Source organism: Panthera uncia (assembly GCF_023721935.1).
Source record: "Panthera uncia isolate 11264 chromosome B3 unlocalized genomic scaffold, Puncia_PCG_1.0 HiC_scaffold_1, whole genome shotgun sequence".
In the NCBI taxonomy this organism is placed as follows: Eukaryota; Metazoa; Chordata; class Mammalia; order Carnivora; family Felidae; genus Panthera; species Panthera uncia.
In genome coordinates, this window is record NW_026057582.1 from 116,324,153 (window position 1) to 116,342,904 (window position 18,752).

At 37.8% G+C, this 18,752-nt stretch overlaps 1 protein-coding gene across 1 annotated transcript in view; it reads left to right on the forward strand.

Moving 5' to 3' along the window:
- The window catches only part of HERC2 (HECT and RLD domain containing E3 ubiquitin protein ligase 2), a 263,428-nt gene that overhangs the window by 110,356 nt on the left and 134,320 nt on the right, over nucleotides 1-18,752 (forward strand). Inside the window, exons 21-30 of the mRNA XM_049614147.1 lie at nucleotides 3,296-3,480; nucleotides 4,714-4,869; nucleotides 5,539-5,724; nucleotides 12,197-12,367; nucleotides 12,756-12,859; nucleotides 14,179-14,329; nucleotides 16,472-16,686; nucleotides 17,155-17,287; nucleotides 17,387-17,514; nucleotides 17,599-17,794. Of these exons, the coding sequence (XP_049470104.1) occupies nucleotides 3,296-3,480; nucleotides 4,714-4,869; nucleotides 5,539-5,724; nucleotides 12,197-12,367; nucleotides 12,756-12,859; nucleotides 14,179-14,329; nucleotides 16,472-16,686; nucleotides 17,155-17,287; nucleotides 17,387-17,514; nucleotides 17,599-17,794 (1,625 nt within the window). The remainder of the gene's footprint in view (nucleotides 1-3,295; nucleotides 3,481-4,713; nucleotides 4,870-5,538; nucleotides 5,725-12,196; nucleotides 12,368-12,755; nucleotides 12,860-14,178; nucleotides 14,330-16,471; nucleotides 16,687-17,154; nucleotides 17,288-17,386; nucleotides 17,515-17,598; nucleotides 17,795-18,752) is intronic.

Sequence of the window (18,752 nt, forward strand, 5' to 3'; positions counted from 1 at the left end):
AGCACCAGAATTTACTGGACACATTGGGAACTTTTAAGAGGAAGTTTTAGAGCTAGTTCTTTAAATAGATTATAGTAAATGCTAATTAAAAAAACTTTCCTATTTTTTTTTTAATCTGATGATTGTTTCTTTTGATCAGTATCTCATACATTCTGATCTTTAGTACAACAGATTGAAAGTGAATTAACTCAGTGTAGTTGGTGGTAGTGGAAAGACCCTGGGATTTATTCCTAGAAGATTTCACTTGTGACTGCTTGTATAAAATTGGCAAGTGAAACTCTCCCCAGTGTGGTAGCTGGCAGAGTAATAACAGGAGCAGTGTTTATAGAGTTAAGGATCAAATGAGAAAATGGATGCTGAGTGCTTTGTAATTAAAAAATGAAGTTCTATGCAGAAGTTTTAAAGCATAAAGCATGTATTTTCTGAAACAATATTGAGTTCTTGAATGCCCTACCCTTTGCTGAGGAGGCTGTGTCAGGACTCCTGGTGTTTCTGTCAGAAAGTGAGTGTGTGTTCCCTGATCTCGGCCTATGGTAGGTTGCCCAGCTTGTTTATTCTCTTGGTGTGGAGAGACTTGTCTGTTTTACCCATCAATGCCTGTTACTGTACAGTCTGGAAGTCTCTTGCCATGTTTGACTGATTAGCACTTGGAATGTGTCCAGTGTAGCTGAGACACTGAAGTTTTATTTTTTATTAATTAAAATTCAGTTATTTTAATTGAATGATTAATTATTTATTAAAATTCATATTTAAAACCTTGGACTTGATTCAGTTGTTAGAAAACTTTTAAGTGTGTTTTTGAGTTTAAGTTTTATGTTGAAATAGTATTTTCAGTATATTGGGATACTTTATTAATACTGGTTTTACATTTCTTTTTTTCTTTATTAATGTGACTGGCAGAACATTAAACATTTTTTTAAGATTATTTGTTTATTTTGACAGAGCGAAAAAGAGCACAATCAGGCAAGGGGCAGAGAGAGAGGGAGAGAGAGGATACCAAGCAGGCTCCTCACTGTCAGCATAGAGCCCAATGCGGGGCTCAGTCTCACAAACTGTGAAATCATGACCTGAGTCAAAATCAAGGGTTCAGTGCTTAACTGACTGAGCTAGCCAGGTGCCCCAGTGACTGGCAGTACATTTTAAATGACATTTGTGGCTTCCTGGCATTATGTTACTATTGGACAGCACTTTCTAGACCATTTCATAGGTTGTCTTCTGAACCTTTGGTAACACAGGGAGGAGCTGTCTCCACAGCAGTCTTATAATAATTATATACCTGCTTAAAAAACACAAAAACTGAACCCTGGAAGTAAACAACACTTTCCAAAAGTTTTAGAATATAGAGAAAGGAAAATGTATCAACACCTTTCTCACTAACAGAGTGCCTACGATCCAGACTCTTTTCATAAATGTAGAAAGTGTACTTCTCTCATGTACAGAGAGACTTTGATATTTAATTTTCTTACCTTAAGTGTGATTGAAGGTAGCTCAATGTGTTGACTTAGCTGATACAGTTGTTGAAAAATAGTCTAAAGATGGAAGAGATTGTAGGGATGTTTTGTATACTTTATTCCTTGGAAAACAGGTTAAAGAAATTGCAGTTTGCCAAGAATAAGTTGTGAAACAGATTTCAGAGTAATGCTTTAGTCTTACACTGGCAAGAAGCCACAGAAAAACATTTATATAAAATCAAGAGCTATGAAGATTTTTTAATTAGTGAACTCAACCAGAATTATACATTTTGATTATGGTTCAGGATTTTTTATTAAGGAAATAAGTTAACATTTATATTAGTGTCCTTTGCTCCTTCTTGTATAGCATGAAACCCAGATTTTTTCTACTGTCAAGGCAGGGTGTCAGGCAGTAGAATAGAAAGGTGAGGTTGACTAGAGGCAAGACCCTGTGAGCACCTACCTTCATTTTGTGTGGACGGAGTATCCCTGTGCAGTAGCCAAGGGCTTCTTGCTGTTCTTTCTTAGCAACTTTTGGATGTGTGTTGGAGTTGTGCTGGAACTCCTCAAATGTTTCCTGCTCCTCTTCTTCCTCACAGTGCTGTTAGTTCCAGGAATGAATCATGGGGGCAAGTGCAACTGACAGGTTTCCCACAAACCTACTGTCAACGTTAGAAATCAAAGGAGTGGAATAGAATTCCTGTCTGTGGCCTGGTGTTATGCAGAGTTCCCAGACTTACCTGCTCAGTGGCAATGCCAGGTGTTGGCTGGCTGGCCCTCACCCGCCCTGAGATGGAGCTACTTTGACAGCAGCCCAGAGCAAGGCTCTGTTTTAGCTCTTTTCTTCCCCTGATTTATTCCTCTGTTCTTAGTACGGGGATCAGGCCTTGTTTGACTGGTGGTGGGACTGTCCCTGGGTGGCAGGGTCTTATCTGGTAGTCTGTGTCTCCTCTACGTTCACACTCATACCGAACTTAATTTCCTCAAACATAAACAGAACATACTCTCCTTTTGAAGCTTCACGGGCTGGCTCAGCATTGCAGAATCTAGTACCAGCAGCTGGGCACTCTATCACCTACAGTGTCCATTCCTCTTCATTCTCTTGTCTTGACTTGACTCTCTGCCCTTGTTCCTTTGCAAGTTTCTTGTGGAGCCAGAACATTTTACTACTGTTCTAATTTTACTTTTGGGACCCATGTTTTGTTTTGTTTTTTTCCTTTTTCACCCTGTTAACTGATGGTTTGTGGCTCAAGTTAGATCCCACAGTTGGAATTGGAGCCTCTGCTCCTTTCTTTGCTGCTGTATTGTTTGAATACCTGTTACTCTGACCTGGTCTGTTTGCACCCACTTTGGTCTTCCTTCCTGTGCTTTCTGAACCCTGTGTGCCCCCTGCATTGCCCACCTAGGTACTTAACTTGAGTAGGTCTCAAGGCAGATTCGTGAGGCAGATGCAGAAAGGCGAGTAAATCTTGTATTTAAGAATAGTGTCACATCTATATTTGAAATACAGCTTTGGACAGAAGTAAAGACACAGTTGTTTTTTCCCCCAAAGGTCTGTTTTCTATCATTTTGGACCATTCCACACAGCTCTTTAGAGCACATTTGTAAAGCAAAGGGCATCATTATATCTTTTACAACTTCTGTGCTTCTTTTCTCAGTTTTGACTTAGGTTGTGTTTACTGCAGACACACCTGACTCATATTTGGGGAAGGAAGCCCGCTACAGGTCACCTGGATGCATGATTATATTTCTGAGTTTAGTTTTTATCGTGCTTTCTTAATACTTTTTTTTTTTTTTAATAGACATAGCTTGTTAAATTTTGCAATCTTCTTTCCTCTGCATAGAAACATTGCTTCTCAGACAGTAGCCAGATTGAAAGATGTTGCCCGTCGGATTTCATCATGTCTAGACTTTGAGCAACATAGTCGTGAAAGAACTGCTTCATTGGATTTGTTGCTGCGCTTTCAGCGCCTACTTATCAGTAAACTTTATCCAGGAGAAAGTATTGGTCAGACCTCAGATATATCTAGTAAGTTGCTTAAAATTAAAATGTCTTATGTGTATTTTGGGCTTTTTAATTTAGGCCTATTCTATACTCCCAGATGAGTAGTTCTTATATTATTAAATGTGCCAATTTGGGGAGACTTCATTTTGTATCCACTTTTTTTGGGGACAAATATTAGACTCATCAATATTTTTTGTTTCCTTGTCTTAATATTTAAGTTCTTTGGACATCAAAAATAGTTTCCTTTATGTTCAAGTTAGTCTTAACAGACAATTTATCAGACTTACTCTACGTGTCTGTTATGGAGTGTTGGATACTAACATAATGTGGGAACAAAGTAGTGACATAGCATTTGTTGATCGCACTGGAAAACCAGGTGGGGAGTAATGCAAGGAATGAATCATCGTTGGAGGAAGGCTGGGTCTCAGTTATAGCACTGGTTTATTAGCCGCTAGACATGGGACTAAGTCTGAGACTTACCAGGGGGCTGTAGGTTGCTCACCTGCGGAACTGGGATAACATCTGAGGGTGCCTATGAGGATTAAAATAGGATGATATTTAAGCACTTAGTTCTGTGCATGACATAGATTAGAGTACTTTCCACAAGCTCAAAAGATGGCTCTGTGTAAATTGGCTTTCTCTGTCAAGGATGGAAACATCCGTGCTGTTAATATTTTTATAGATGTTATATTCTAAAATATCTTAGTTGCTGAAAACTGAAAAGGTTTATATATATTCTAAAATATCTTAGTTGCTGAAAAAATTAGGCATTTGTAGATAGAAAATTTCAGGTTGAAATAGGTGAACTTATAGTCCGAAAGAGACATCTCAAAGACAAAGTCATGAGGACTGAAAAGCTATTAAGAGCCTTGTAGGAAGAAAAGTTAAAGATTTTAGGAGATTGAAAAATGCCTAACTTTGTTTATTGAAGTAATTTGCAAGTGTTAAGACTTGAAATTTGATAACATTTGTGTGTATTAGGTGTAAGGTTTTAAAACTCTATAAATTATGACTTTAGTATTTACATTAAATAAATTTTCTAGGTATTATATAGTGCAGTGTATGAAAATTTACATAACCAAATTCACTGTTTCTCAAATTCTGTGACATAAAAACAGCCAAGGAATATGGGTTAATTTTCTCCTTTGAGAAAATTGTTATACATAAAAGATGTATAGATGAGGGTGGAATCAATGCGATTTATTTACAAAGTAAATTTTAATGGTAAAAATGAAATTTTCTAAATCTTTCTTCAAGGTCCTGAGCTTATGGGTGTTGGTTCCTTGCTGAAGAAGTACACAGCCCTTTTGTGCACACACATTGGAGATATACTGCCTGTGGCAGCCAGCATTGCTTCCACCAGCTGGCGGCACTTTGCAGAGGTGGCCTGCATTGTGGAAGGGGACTTCACTGGTACCTTTTTTATATCCTACCTTCAGACATTTATTTATTTTCAGAGATAGATAAGACTTAAAATTTATCACTTCTTGATAAACCTGCATGCCTTTGCCCCATACATTTTCTAGTCATGTTGGCTTTTCTCCTTTTCTTTTTTTACTTGCTTGACAATTCTGTTGGTGTAGGAGTTGTGTCACTGTAAATGTAATTAGTGATTTAGAGTCATACAGCCATTATTAACATTTCAATAATGAGGTCATTGGGAATTGTCTAATTTTATTTCAGCCCCATAAAAATTAGTTGCGCCTTTCAGGACCTTAATAATTTCCAGTATTTCTTAATATGTTTTCAAGTTAATTCTGTGACACTACAGCATTCTTATTAAGTGCTTTTTTACTGATAGTAAACTTAGTTGTAAACACTTAAGTTTTCTGAATAAAAGACAAGTTCACAGAAGTGTTGAAACACAGCAGTTTTGAAAAGTATTCTTGTAACTCAGAGGGTTCTGTTTGATACCTTTGTTTATCTTTTTCAAAATGAAAGATAAAATAATCCTGTAGAAATATGCTTTCCTTATTTTGTGATTTATCAGAATTTGAACATAGAACAAGCTTAGAAAGTAGTTTTATAGGATATATGGTTTTATTTAAATCTTAATGCTGTTTTTTTTCTTTTAAAATTTAGGTGTTCTCCTTCCAGAACTAGTAGTTTCTATAGTGCTTCTGCTCAGTAAAAATGCTGGTCTCATGCAGGAGGCTGGAGCTGTCCCTCTGCTGGGTGGCCTGTTAGAACACCTGGATCGGTTCAATCACCTTGCACCGGGAAAGGAAAGGGATGATAATGAAGAGTTAGCCTGGCCTGGCATCATGGGTATGACATCTTAACTTCTAGAACTTCTGCTGAGGAAAGTTTATCCTGATCTAACCTATTCTTGCCTTTTTATCCGAAAGGATACTTCACAAAGAGAAACCAATATTTGCCATTTTCACTGATGGGAGTATAAGTGGAAAATCAAGATAATCCAAATCAGAAGAGATTTAGATTATATATAAGAAATGATTTTTCTGTTAATTGTTGTTACTTTCTGAATTGGACTATTTTAGAAAGTTCTGGAGAACCCTTTCTTGGGTGTTGCCTCCAGAAGGTACTGTTGCGGCGATTAGATATAGTCCAGCTTTGGAGGTTGACATCAATATGGGATGACTTTTTAAACTCATTTCTAACTGATGTTACTAAGTTGTGGAATTCCGATATTTAGCTGAGCACTTCCCTTATATGTACTGTCTATAGTGCTTACCAAATTGGGATGGAACTTGTCTTCTCAAAGTTTTCAGCTTTGACATTTTTTAAGTGTATGTTACCATACTGTGTATGGTTCTGACTTCCTGGACTCATAGAATTAAATTGAAGTTGTGGTTCATTTGTATTTTGTAGGAAAGCTCAGGCAAGCTGGGCTTTTTTCCCCTTCCATTGTAGACTGTCATCTTATAGGAGTTTCAAATAAGAAGTAACAACTATCCTGAAGAAAATAACAATAGGATATGGAGCATAGTTTTTAATTTTTTTATATCACTAGTATTTTTAGCACCATTAATTTTTGTTTATGAAGTTAAATGTTATTTTTGTCTCTATAGTTAGTATGGTTGAAGGCATTTAATCTGATTAAGCAGTTCAAATTTACTCATTTAAAAATCTTTTTTTATTATGAAATATACTCAAAAGTACAGAAAACAGCTCTGTGACTGATCATAGAGAAAATCATTTGGGGCGCCTGGCTGGCTCCATTGGTTAAGCGTCCGACTTCACCTCAGGTCATGATTTCACGGTCCGTGAGTTTGAGCCCTGTGTCGGGCTCTGTGCTGACAGCTCAGAGCCTGGAGTCTGCTTCAGATAATGTGTCTCCCTCTCTCTCTGCCCCTCCACCACTCTCTCTCAAAAATAAATAAACATTAAAAAAATTAAAAAAGAAAAAAAAGAAAAGAACATCCATCCAGATTAAGAAATGGAATGGTGGCAGGAACATCCTAAACACTGCTTCTTGTCTCCTGAAAGATACCTCTCTCTGGTCTTGTGTGGTTGCTGCTCCTCTACTTCTCTTTATCATTTTATCAGACAGGCTTGTGCTCCTTAATAGTTTGTTTAAATATTCTTATGTCTGTTTGTTTTTTTAAATTTTTTTTAAAATTTATTTTGAGAGAGAGCAAGAGTGAGGGAGGAGTAGAGAGAGAGGGAGACCCAAGAATCCCAAGGAGGGGCTCAGTCTCATGAGTTGTGAGATCATGACCTGAATCAAAACCAGGAGTTGTGTGCTTAACTGATTGTGCCACCCAGGTGCTCCTCTTGTGTCTGTTTCTTGCTGGAATTAATTATGTCTATTTCTTGTTGGTTTGTAGGGTATGCTTTAGTACAGAATGCCAGGTTTCCATAGTGATTGTGCTGATTTTCATCTCCATAGAGTGTGAGAGTTCTCACCATTCCACCCCTGTGCCAAGAGGTCACGTGTCATTTTTTCCCTAGGCATTTTGTCCATAGGTTCATTGTACCAGCACTCTTGGGTGAAAGGAGTGTCCTTGGTCACTCTTCGGGAGTACCACTTTTGTCAAAATCAGTTGACTGTCTCTGCCTGTGTCTATTTCTCATCTTGCAGCTTCCCTTTGTGACTTCTGCACTTGTTAGCACCCTCTGGTGCATTGTTGAATACAAATGGTGATACTGGGCAGCCTTGTCTTGTTTAGGAGCAAAAGAAAAGCTTTCCAAATTTCACACATGAAATATGAGGTTTGTTAAGGGATTTCTTTGTAGAAACCTTTTTTTAAAAAATTTTTTTAAGTTTATTTATTTTTTGAGAGACAGAGAGAGACAGAGCATGAGTGGGGGAGGGGCAGAGAGAGGGGGAGTCACAGAATCTGAAGCAGGCTCCAGGCTCTGACCTGGCAGCACAGAGCCCGACGTGGGACTCGAACTCGTGAACCGTGAGATCATGACCTGAGCCGAAGTTGGACGCTTAACTGACTGAGCCACCCAGGCGCCCTCTTTGTAGAAGCCTTTACATATTAAGGAAGTTTCCTTCTATTCTGCTTTGCAATGAAGTTTTAATTAATCTCAGTGATCATATAATTTTTCTTTTTTCTATTAACGTGTTAATTATTGATTTTTCAAAGGTTAAATCAGCCTTCTGCATCTGGAATAAAACTATCTTGATCGTATTATATTGGTCATATTAATATGTGTTGCTGGTCTTGATGTGTTTTGCTTTTTTCCAACAATTTTGCATCTGTGCTTGTGAATTGTAGTTTTCTTTTAATGCCCTATAAGTTGCTGATAATCACCCTTCCACTAACAAACAGGCTGTAATTTAGGAACATGACAGCTTCCCATGCAATCTCTGTTAAATTTCTTTTTGCAGTCTGTCAGTTGAGAATATTAGCTTGTTGGTAGAAACTATCTGAGGGATCCAGTAGTACAAAAACATAACAAGACATTTAAAGTTTTAGTAAGACAGGCTGTGCTAGTCTCTTAGAGTTACTTAGAGAATGTTCTTTCCTCTTCTTCTTTTTTTTTTTCCTCCCCAGAAGGGTATGTATAAGATTGGTAGAATTTGCCAGATAATCATCTTGATCTGTAGTGTTGTGAACAGTTTTTTGTTTTTTTTTTTTTGGTTTTGTGGGTGGTAAGATAGAGTGGAAACCCAACTTTTTTTTTTTTAACTATGGTGAAGTATACATAACATAAAATTTGTCATTTTAACCATATTTAAGTTTTCCATTCTGTGGCATTAAGTACATTCACGTTATTGTCCAACCAACACCACCATCCAGTTTCAAAACCTTTCATCTCTCCTGAATTGAAACTCTGTACCCATTAAACATTAACTCCCCATTCTCCACTCCCTCTCACCCTTGACAACCACCATTCAACTTTCTGTTTCTGTGAATTTGACTACTCGAGGTAGGTCATGTAAGTGGAATCATACAGTATTTGTTCTTTGGTAATTGTCTTACTCTATTTAGCATATCTTCAGGGTTCATCCATGTTATAGCATGTGTCAGAATTTCCTTCCTTTTTAAGGCTGAATAATGTTTTATTTTTTTTTATTTTTTTATTTTTTTAAATTATTATTTTTTTTAACGTTTATTTATTTTTGAGACAGAGAGAGACAGAGAATGAATGGGGGAGGGTCAGAGAGAGGGAGACACAGAATCTGAAACAGGCTCCGGGCTCTGAGCTGTCAGCACAGGGGCCCGATGCGGGGCTCGGACTCACAGACCGCGAGATCATGACCTGAGCCGAAGTCGGCGCTCAACCGACTGAGCCACCCAGGCGCCCCTGAATAATGTTTTATAATATTGCAAACAAAATGGTTTATCCAGTCATCTCTTGATATACACTTTGGTGGTTTCCACCTTTTGGCTGATGTAACTAATGCTGTCATGAACATGGGTGTGCAAATGTATGTTTGAAGCCCTGCTTTCACTTCCTTTGGGTTAGAGGCTAAAAGTGGGATTGCTGACTCATATGGTAATTCTGTGCTTAACTTCCCACCATAATGTTTTCCATAGTGGCTGTTCCATTTTACACTCCCATAGGCAGAGTACAAGGAAGGGCTCTAATTTTTTCACATCCTTGCCAACACTTGTTTTTTTCTGTTTTATTGATAACAGCCATCCTAATGGGACAAAGTGGTATTATAACGTAGTTTTCATTTGGTTTTCCTTAATGGTTAGTGATAATGTATGTCTGTTCTTGTGCTTATTGGCCATTTGCATATCTTTGGAGAAGTGTCCATTCAAGTGTTTTTCCTATTTTTGAATCAAGTTTTGTTATTGTTGCTATTGTTGAATTGTAGGAATTTGTTTTGTATTCTGGATGTATATGATTTAGTTATATTTTCTCCTTATGTGTGGATTGCCTTTTCATTTTGTTGGTAGTGTCCAGCAATGTTTAATTTTGATTGAGTCCAACTTAACCTAGTTTTTCTTTTGTTGCCTATGCTTTTGGTGTCCTGTTCAAGAAATCATTGCCAAATTATATGTCATGAAGGATTCCTCCTGTTCTTTTCTAAGAGTTTGATATTTTATAGTTTTAGCTCTTCAAATCTTTGATCTGTTTTAAGTTTTGTATATGGTGTATAAGGTAAGGGTCCAACTTGATTTGTTTGCGATTGGATATTCAGTTTTCCTAGCACCACTTGTGGAAAAGATTGTCTTTCCCCCATTGAATGGTTGTGACACTCTGTCCAAAACATTTAACCATATATATGAGGATTTATTTCTGAGTTCTGTATTCTGTTCCATTGATCCAATTGTCTTTATGATGGTGCTACTCTGGTCTTTATTATTTCTTTTCTTCTTTCTTAGGGTTTAATCTGATATTTTTCTAGCTTTTAGAGAAATGATGTTTTGTTCATTGTGAAAACACAGATAAAAGTAGGGAGAATAGGATAATGAACCTGGATTTATAAGTATTCATATTTCAGCTTCTCCTCCACTTAACTTAGTGATTGAATGATTGAATCATTTTAAAGCAGATCTCTTTAAGACATTTTGACACACATTACCTGTTAATGATTAGAACTTCTTTTTGGTAATAAAACCTTAATATCATTATTCTGTCTAAGATTAACAGTGATTCCTTAATGTTACATGCAGTCTATGTTCCATTTTCCTGGATTATCTAAAAAGGTCTTTTTATTAGTGGTTATTTTGAATCAGCATCTAAATACGTTTTGCATGTTATAGTTGGTTGATATGCTTCCAGTCTTTTTTTCCTTTAATAGTGTATCTCTAGGCCCTCCTCTTTGTCTCTGTGGTCATGCTCTTTATTTGTCAAAGAAGCAGGGAATTTGTTCTGGAGAATTTCATATTTTCTGAATTTGGTTGATTGCCCTCTCTTTTAGTCTAACATCTCTCAGTTACATTTTCTCTAAACAGTTGGTTATATGTATAGGGTTGATGAGGTTTGAATGCAGATTTGAATTCAGTTTTTGATAGAGTGTGTCTGAGGTCATGCTGTGTGTTTCTTGTTTCATTGGCTCTGAGGCCTGTGATTCTGTGTGACACCCACCTTCAGTTCTGTTCAGATGGACCAGGGAGTTCATATACAGTCTGTCTTCTATAAAATCCCCTAGCAACCTTGCCTTCATTTGTTTGGTTAGTACAAAGTACAATTTGTACAGGTAAGGACATGATCCTAGCTTGACTCCCCTCTTCAATCACCTCCCTGTATCATTTTTCAGTGATACTGAGTTAATGTCCTAGCACTTTGAAAGGTGACCAATGAGGCATTCTTCCTTCATCTTTCCCTTCATTCCTCCCCCCGCCTGCTTTTATTTTATTTATTTATTTTTTATTTACTTATTGTTTTTGAGAGAGAGAGTGAGCCTGGGAGGGGCAGAAGGAGATGGAGAGTGAGAATTTAAGCAGGCTTCATGCCCAACACAGACCCTGACTCAGGGCTCGATCTCCTGATTGTGAGATCATGAGCTGAGCCGAAATCAAGAGTTGGACACTTAACTGACTGAGCCACCTAGGTGCCTCTTTTTAAAATTTTTGACTATCATGAGCTCTTAGAATTTTATTGATTTAATGTTTATTAACTTATTTACTTCTTTGCTTTTTTTCCCCCTACTATATATATTTAAAGGTATAAATGCCCTTAAACACATATTTAGCTCTAGAAGTGTGGATCTATAGTATTTTCATTATCATTCATTGTATTTTTTCTATAGACATTTTTTTGTGGGAAGTCAAATATGAATTTTTATTTTATTTTTGTTACCTATTTGTAATTTAACTGCATTGTAGTCAGTGCATATGCTCTGTAACTTTATTCCTTTGAAATTTTTGGGATTTGCTTTATTGCCTTATACATAGTCAGATTTGCTATTCATGCTGCTCATGTGATATTGTTTTTGTTTTGTTTTATAATCATTGCATGTCCTTTGTGCATTTATTTATTTTTTAATGTTTTTATTTATTTTTGAGACAGAGAGACAGAGCATGAGCAGGGGAGGGGCAGAGAGAGAGGGAGACACAATCTGAAGCAGGCTCCAGGCTCTGTGCTGTCAGCTCAGAGCCCAATGCGGGGGTCGAACTCACAGACTGTGAGATCATGACCTGAGCTGAAGTCGGACGCTCAACCAACTGTGCCACCCAGGCGCCCCAAATCATTGCATATTCTTAGTGAAATTTTGTTTGTGGTATTAGTTACAGCGAGAGATATGTTAATCTCCTATTGTGATTATGGATTTGTCTATTTCCCTTTATAGTTCTTTTGCATGATTTGTTCTATTGCTTTATCTCTTGATCTATTGATTGATTGATTTTGGTTTCTGTATATGCAGAATCATTTTTTACAGGTCAGAACTGTAGAAATAATGAGGAGGTGACACAGATACGCAAAGCTGATTTGGAGAACCACAATAAAGATGGAGGCTTCTGGACTGTGATTGATGGGAAAGTATATGATATAAAGGACTTCCAGACACAGTCATTGACAGGAAATAGTATTCTTGGTAAGGCCTCACTTTCTACTTCATGGTTAAAAGTTACAGCATGTGCCATTTTGAGCAGAGTATTTGTCTTTTAAGCGATCAGTTGAGTAAATTGTTCCACCCCCCACGTTTTAATCTACTGGTGACTTTGGTGTGTGGCCTATCAGCGAATTCAAGCAGGTTTGAAGAATTCCTTATCATTTTGCATTTGTTTCAACACCTGTTGAAACTTGTTTCAAATCCTGAGTTGGCGCAGGCAGCTCTGGGAGGGGATGAAAGATCATTATTATACTTTGGTAACCCTCACACTGGAGTCACCTGCCTGATCTATTTCCTACTTGACATTTCTACTATGGGTGTCTAAGCAAATTGTATTGAAATAATGTTGCTTTTGTTTTTTTTGTTTTAGCTCAGTTTGCAGGGGAAGACCCAGTGGTAGCTTTGGAAGCTGCTTTGCAGTTTGAAGACACCCGGGAATCAATGCATGCCTTCTGTGTTGGCCAGTATCTGGAGGTGAGGCTGTGTGCGTGGGCATCATGGTGAACGTCAGGGGAGACCTCCTCTGTATATTTGTGATAGGTGGTTTTTACCTTGAAGTATTATTGATAATGGGGCCTTTCGGTGGGGGTGCGTGTCATTAAGTGATACATATGAAGATCCTTTAGAAGTTTTTTCATAAATGAATTTATTTACACTTATTCGTGTTAAGATTTATGAAGTATTGGTCTTGAAAAATTGTAAAAGTTATTAATTTGTAACACATGTAGACACTTTTCCACACACAAAAAGGGGTTAACCTTTGGCCTTTATAGTTTTATTGTAAGCTTATGTAGAAATTTGAAGTGGCTTCTATCTTGAGATATATATTTTTGGGGGAAGAATTATCTAGTAGCATAATTCTTTAGAATAGAAGTATGTCCTACCTATGCATGAGCTTTGGAGTTTATATGTTGGGATTGGTTTTCCAGGTATAGATCCATAAGTAATAAAATTTATTAAATGCCACATAGGTAAGACTTAAAGCATTGCATAGGGAGAGATTGACTTTGCTTGTAAATGATCTAATAAGACTGGCAAAGTTTTTTTTCATCTGATCTCTTTTCTAACTGGTTTCTTTTTGTTAACATAAATTTATACCTCCACATATGTGGTCCTAGTTCACTACTCACAGCAGTCCTTTCATATTTTTGGGTTTTTGGGGGTGTTATTTATGCATGTAACAATTCAGTATATTTTCTGAAGTATACAGTCAATCTGTAAACTTCTATTTGATTCTTTAAGGAATTATCTAGTTTACCTGTTGTTTTTTAAATTTTTTTAAAAGTTTATTTGTGTGTGTGTGTGTGTGTGTGTATGTGTGTGAGAGAGAGGAAGAGGGAGAGAGAGAGAGAGAGAGAGAGAGAGAGAGAGAAACAGGGGAGGAACAGAGAGAAAGGGAGAGAGAGGATCCCAAACAGGCTCTGCACTGTCTGTGCAGAGACCCAGGTAGGGCTCGAACTCATAAACCGCGAGATCATGACCCAAGCCGAATCAAGAGTTGGACACTCAACTGATTGAGCCACCCAAGAGCCCCTCTAGTTTACCTGTTTATCTGAGCTTTGGTTTTACCACCAGTAGGTCTGTGTGTTTACCGTTTGCTTTGTAGGGTGTGCCTACAGCACACAGCATGTATAGCAGCATAATAGGATGTAGGAAAAGGGTGTCCAGAGCATCTGCTTCTCTTCCTCATGGAACTTTGTCTCGTTTAGGGATATAAGCTGTTGCTCTTTTGGTTTTTATGTTTTCAATTAACCCTGTTTTCTCAGACTGATGATGAAATTTATCTTTCCAAGCCTGACCAAGAAGTTGTTACCATACCAGATCTGGGAAGTCTCTCTTCACCTCTGATAGACACAGAAAGGAATCTGGGCCTACTTCTCGGATTACATGCTTCCTATTTAGCTATGAGCACACCACTGTCTCCGGTTGAGATCGAATGTGCCAGTAAGAAAAATTTGCTTTCTGCTAACAGATTAGAAGGTTATTTTAGCTGAGTCTTACGTGCTATTTAGAATAGGAGAAGAAGAATCAACACAGTTGTTGGTGAGTAAAAATAAGGATCGTGGGACTATGACACTAAACCAATGAAATAGAAATAGTTGTGAATGGCTTTCATTTGCTCTCACGACCTGTGGCAGTAGAGGAAGCTAACAGGTGCATGGAAATATCAGTCCTATGTGTGCTCTCACTTTTGCTTCCTGTAACAGATGGGTTCAACTTGGCTGTCGTCTCCACGTGACATGGATTGGCTGTTCCTATTGGGGATAATATTCTTTTTGAGGATTGTGTTTTTACTAGACCCAAATACCTTTTGGGATTGCGACCTTTTTAATGACCTAAAGTAATAAAATTTCACTATATTCCATAAGATGGATTTAAAGTTTTGTTCACATATTCCTACATTTGTCTGCCAACCATCCAGCAAGCATTTACTGAGTAAATACTCAGTATGAGTTACCATGCTAGGTGCTCAATGCATTAAGTGTGGAATTAGACACATTTCTGCTTTTAGGTGCTTTTTGTGTGATGATGAGCCAGACATTATAATAGAGCAGTACGCAGGGTAGAAGAGCATGAAATGGAGACATTTGTAATTTGTTCTGATGGGGAAGAAACCCCATCAGAGGTGAAGGAGTAAGGACATTGGAGTCCCAGGAAAGTGAGTGTGTGAATCTTCTAGGCAGAAATACAGGTGTGTGAGGAGCATTTGTTAAGAAAAGTAGGGCTTCCTGTTGCTTGTGTATGTGTACTGTCAGGAGAGAATGCTAGTGGGCAAGGATGGTCAATGTACTTGGTCAGCCCAGCCTTCTGGAACAAGCCTTTGGTGTGCATGCTGGGCATTTTGCTGCCTGCAGAGCCTCTCAGGGGGATGGACTCATCCTTTCCCTCAAATATTTGTAGTATGAGGGAGATACATTTCTTCTAAATCAGCAAAGAGGGTGGGAAATGAGAAGAGTCAGAGTAAAATTGATCAGAAGGTACTATGGGCCCTGGTGGGTGAGGGGCCTAAGCCATCAGAAACCACCTTTAGAGCAGTATCTTTGAGAGATTAGAGGGAGTTCTAAATGTAGAGACGTAGGTAAGGTCATGATCATATTTGTGTTTTAGAATTAATGTAGCACTTAGGAGAATGCTCCTGAATCTTCTAAAATCTAAATTTTCAGTAAAAGAACATGGAGTACATCCCAGATTTGATTGCTTGGGTTCTGGAGGACTATTTTGATAACAGAAGTCATTAAAAAAAATTTGTAGCAATGAACAAACTGATTCTTCATTTTTTTTGGTGAATCTCACTCCAGTTATCTTAGCAATTAGAATGAGCATCCACATTGGCACTGATGCATATTCTTGTGTGTCTAGCCATGCCTCACACAGGTCTCCTTTGTGAGACACACATAGTCTACTGGGTCTCCAGTCTCCAAGGATCTGTCTCTTACTAAGGTCCCATGTTATATGATTAGTAGTCTCTCATTTTTATTACTAGATTAATGCTCTAGGGAAATATGTCCTGCCCTGAGCATGTTTTTTCTTTGTAGACCCCTTCTCATGTGCTGCTTTCCTACCTGGATGCTCAGTGTTTTTGTCTTTATCCAGATCTCCGCTCAGTTGTCACTTCCACAGAAAATCCTTTACCGACTCTTGAACAGTAGTGGAGGTCTATACTCTTGTACCAACTGTAGTACTTTGTAGCATACAGTTATCCTAATTGAAATTGAGTGATTGCTTGTGTAAGTGTTGCCTCCATGCTGCTCTCCCTAGTAAAATGCAATGCCCCAGTGTTCCCACAGTATCAGTAGAATCGGTCAGCTCCATGTTTTACTGGGTATCTAGAAAAGTTGTACTGGAACTATTATACTGAGTTCTGATACCATGCTTAAGATGTAGTGAATAGCCAGAAGTGTTAACCTATTTTCATGCAGACATAGGAATTATAAGCCAGTGTATATAAATGTTAGATGTGACTCTTTAATATGAATGATGCTGAATTTTTCCTCTTAAATCAAATATTCACTTCTTTTATATCAATATTTATTTCTGAATAGTACACTCAAGTTTCTCTTTAATGTTTGCATATGTACTTTCTAGAGTGGCTTCAGTCATCCATCTTCTCTGGAGGCCTACAGACCAGCCAGATCCACTATAGCTACAATGAGGAGAAAGACGAGGACCATTGTAGCTCTCCTGGAGGCACTCCTGCTAGCAAGTCCCGACTCTGCTCCCACAGACGGGCCTTGGGCGACCATTCCCAGGCATTCCTGCAAGCCATTGCTGACAATAACATACAGGATCACAATGTGAAGGTGAGCGAGGCCTTCCCACACTTAGTATCCTTGGTTTACCATAGAACTTTGATATGTGAACACTTTCATGTTCTCTGATTTGCTTAGCACAGACTTTAGTTACATATTATTTGTAGGGCTGGTTTTGAGGTAAGAGGCTGGTTCAGTTCTGGGTGCCTGACTCTTGACTTGAGGTCAGGTCACGATCTTAAGGTCGTGAGATAGAGCCCTGTGTTAGGCTGTGCACTGGGCATGAAGCCCGCTTAAGGTTCTCTCCCTCCCTTTGCTTCCTCCCCTGTGTGCATGCGCGCTGTCTTTAAAAAAAAAAGAAAAAGAAAAAGAAAAAAAGGCTGATTCAATTCAATATGTCGGTGATGTTTTAGAAGCATTGCTGATTGCAAGTACATTAGAAATTGTGGCATGTAGTTTGGAATTTATGAGGGCGTGTTAGGTGGCTCTGAAGTTACCCTCCAGCTGTTTCTGTTACAGGACTTTCTGTGTCAAATAGAAAGGTACTGTAGGCAGTGCCATTTGACCACACCAATCACTTTTCCTCCTGAGCACCCTGTGGAAGAGGTTGGCCGCTTACTATTATGTTGCCTTTTAAAGCATGAAGATTTAGGTATGAGTCTTGACATTTTAGCTATACCATACATTTTTCAACTGACATGCAATGTGCATTCATTCTTACGCTGCCCCTTTTTAAAAATGTCTTTTACAGGTCACGTGGCATTATCTTTAGTTCATGCAGGAACACTTGGTATTGAGCAAGTAAAGCACAGAACATTGCCTAAATCAGTAGTGGATGTTTGTAGAGTTGTTTACCAAGCAAAATGCTCACTCATTAAGGTAAATACATTTTTATTCTTTTTTTTGTGCTTTGCAGATAGTTGGTAAAATATTTAAGTTGTCTTTTCATATTTAACTTTGTAGACGCATCAAGAACAGGGTCGTTCTTACAAGGAAGTCTGCGCTCCAGTCATTGAACGTTTGAGGTTCCTCTTTAATGAACTAAGACCTGCAGTTTGTAATGATCTCTCTATAATGTCCAAGTTTAAACTGTTAAGTTCTTTGCCCCGTTGGAGGAGGATAGTTCAGAAGATAATTCGAGAACGAAGGAAAAAGAGAGGTAAAAGATGGGAAAATGCTGTCAAAGTGTGTGCTTTTCCCCAGTACATTTGAGTCTGTGATTTGAGTGAAGCTGTTTGCTACTGCTTAGTACATGTGGATTTCCACAACTGCCATAATATTTGTTATGTGTATTTATGATTAAATAGACAAATCCTGCTTATTTTTCTTAGACATCAGATAATGATACAACTTTGCTATTGAGTATGTTATGATTTGGTAATTACTCAATTGATGCTGTACAAGGTAAATACTATAAACTTTATTAAATTGATGGGGAAGAGGAAGTGGTTTTTTTTTTTTTTTTAATCACTTGTTCTGGTAAATGAGATATATGAGAATGTTTATTCTTTTAGTTAATCTTGCCATTATTGTAAGGAAATGTTTTCCTTTGGAAATATTGAGTATTCTGATACATGGAGAATTGTTATAAAAGGAACTAAAAGAATTACTAATATTTTCAGGAAGCAACTATTTAGGGATGTGGAGAATTTTTATATTAAATGAGCAAAATTTGAGTACAAGTACATGAAATACTTTGGAATTTGGTTAATTATGATTATAAACACGTTTTGCAGAAATTTCTGATTATATTCTTATGAATTATACCAATTTATTCACAGATAAGCTTATTAAACTATTATTTACTGAGTTTTTGATGAACATTATGAACAATGATGTCATAAAAGACTAACTTTGTGTTAGAAGCCGTCCTGAATTGATTGTTCTTGAGAAAATTCTTAACCACAACAATTTGCCTGAATCCTAGAGATGCTCTGAATCAGGAAATCATGGTAGGAATGCTTCTGAGATCCCTTTAACCTAGGTAGTGAGGAAATTCATAGTAGAGGCACAGGCCTGGGAGACCACCATCTCAGCTTGAGGAACAGTGATTCCCTCACCACCTGGCCATCACCTCCATGGATTCTGAGGCCATGTTGTCACCTCTTAAAGTTTCT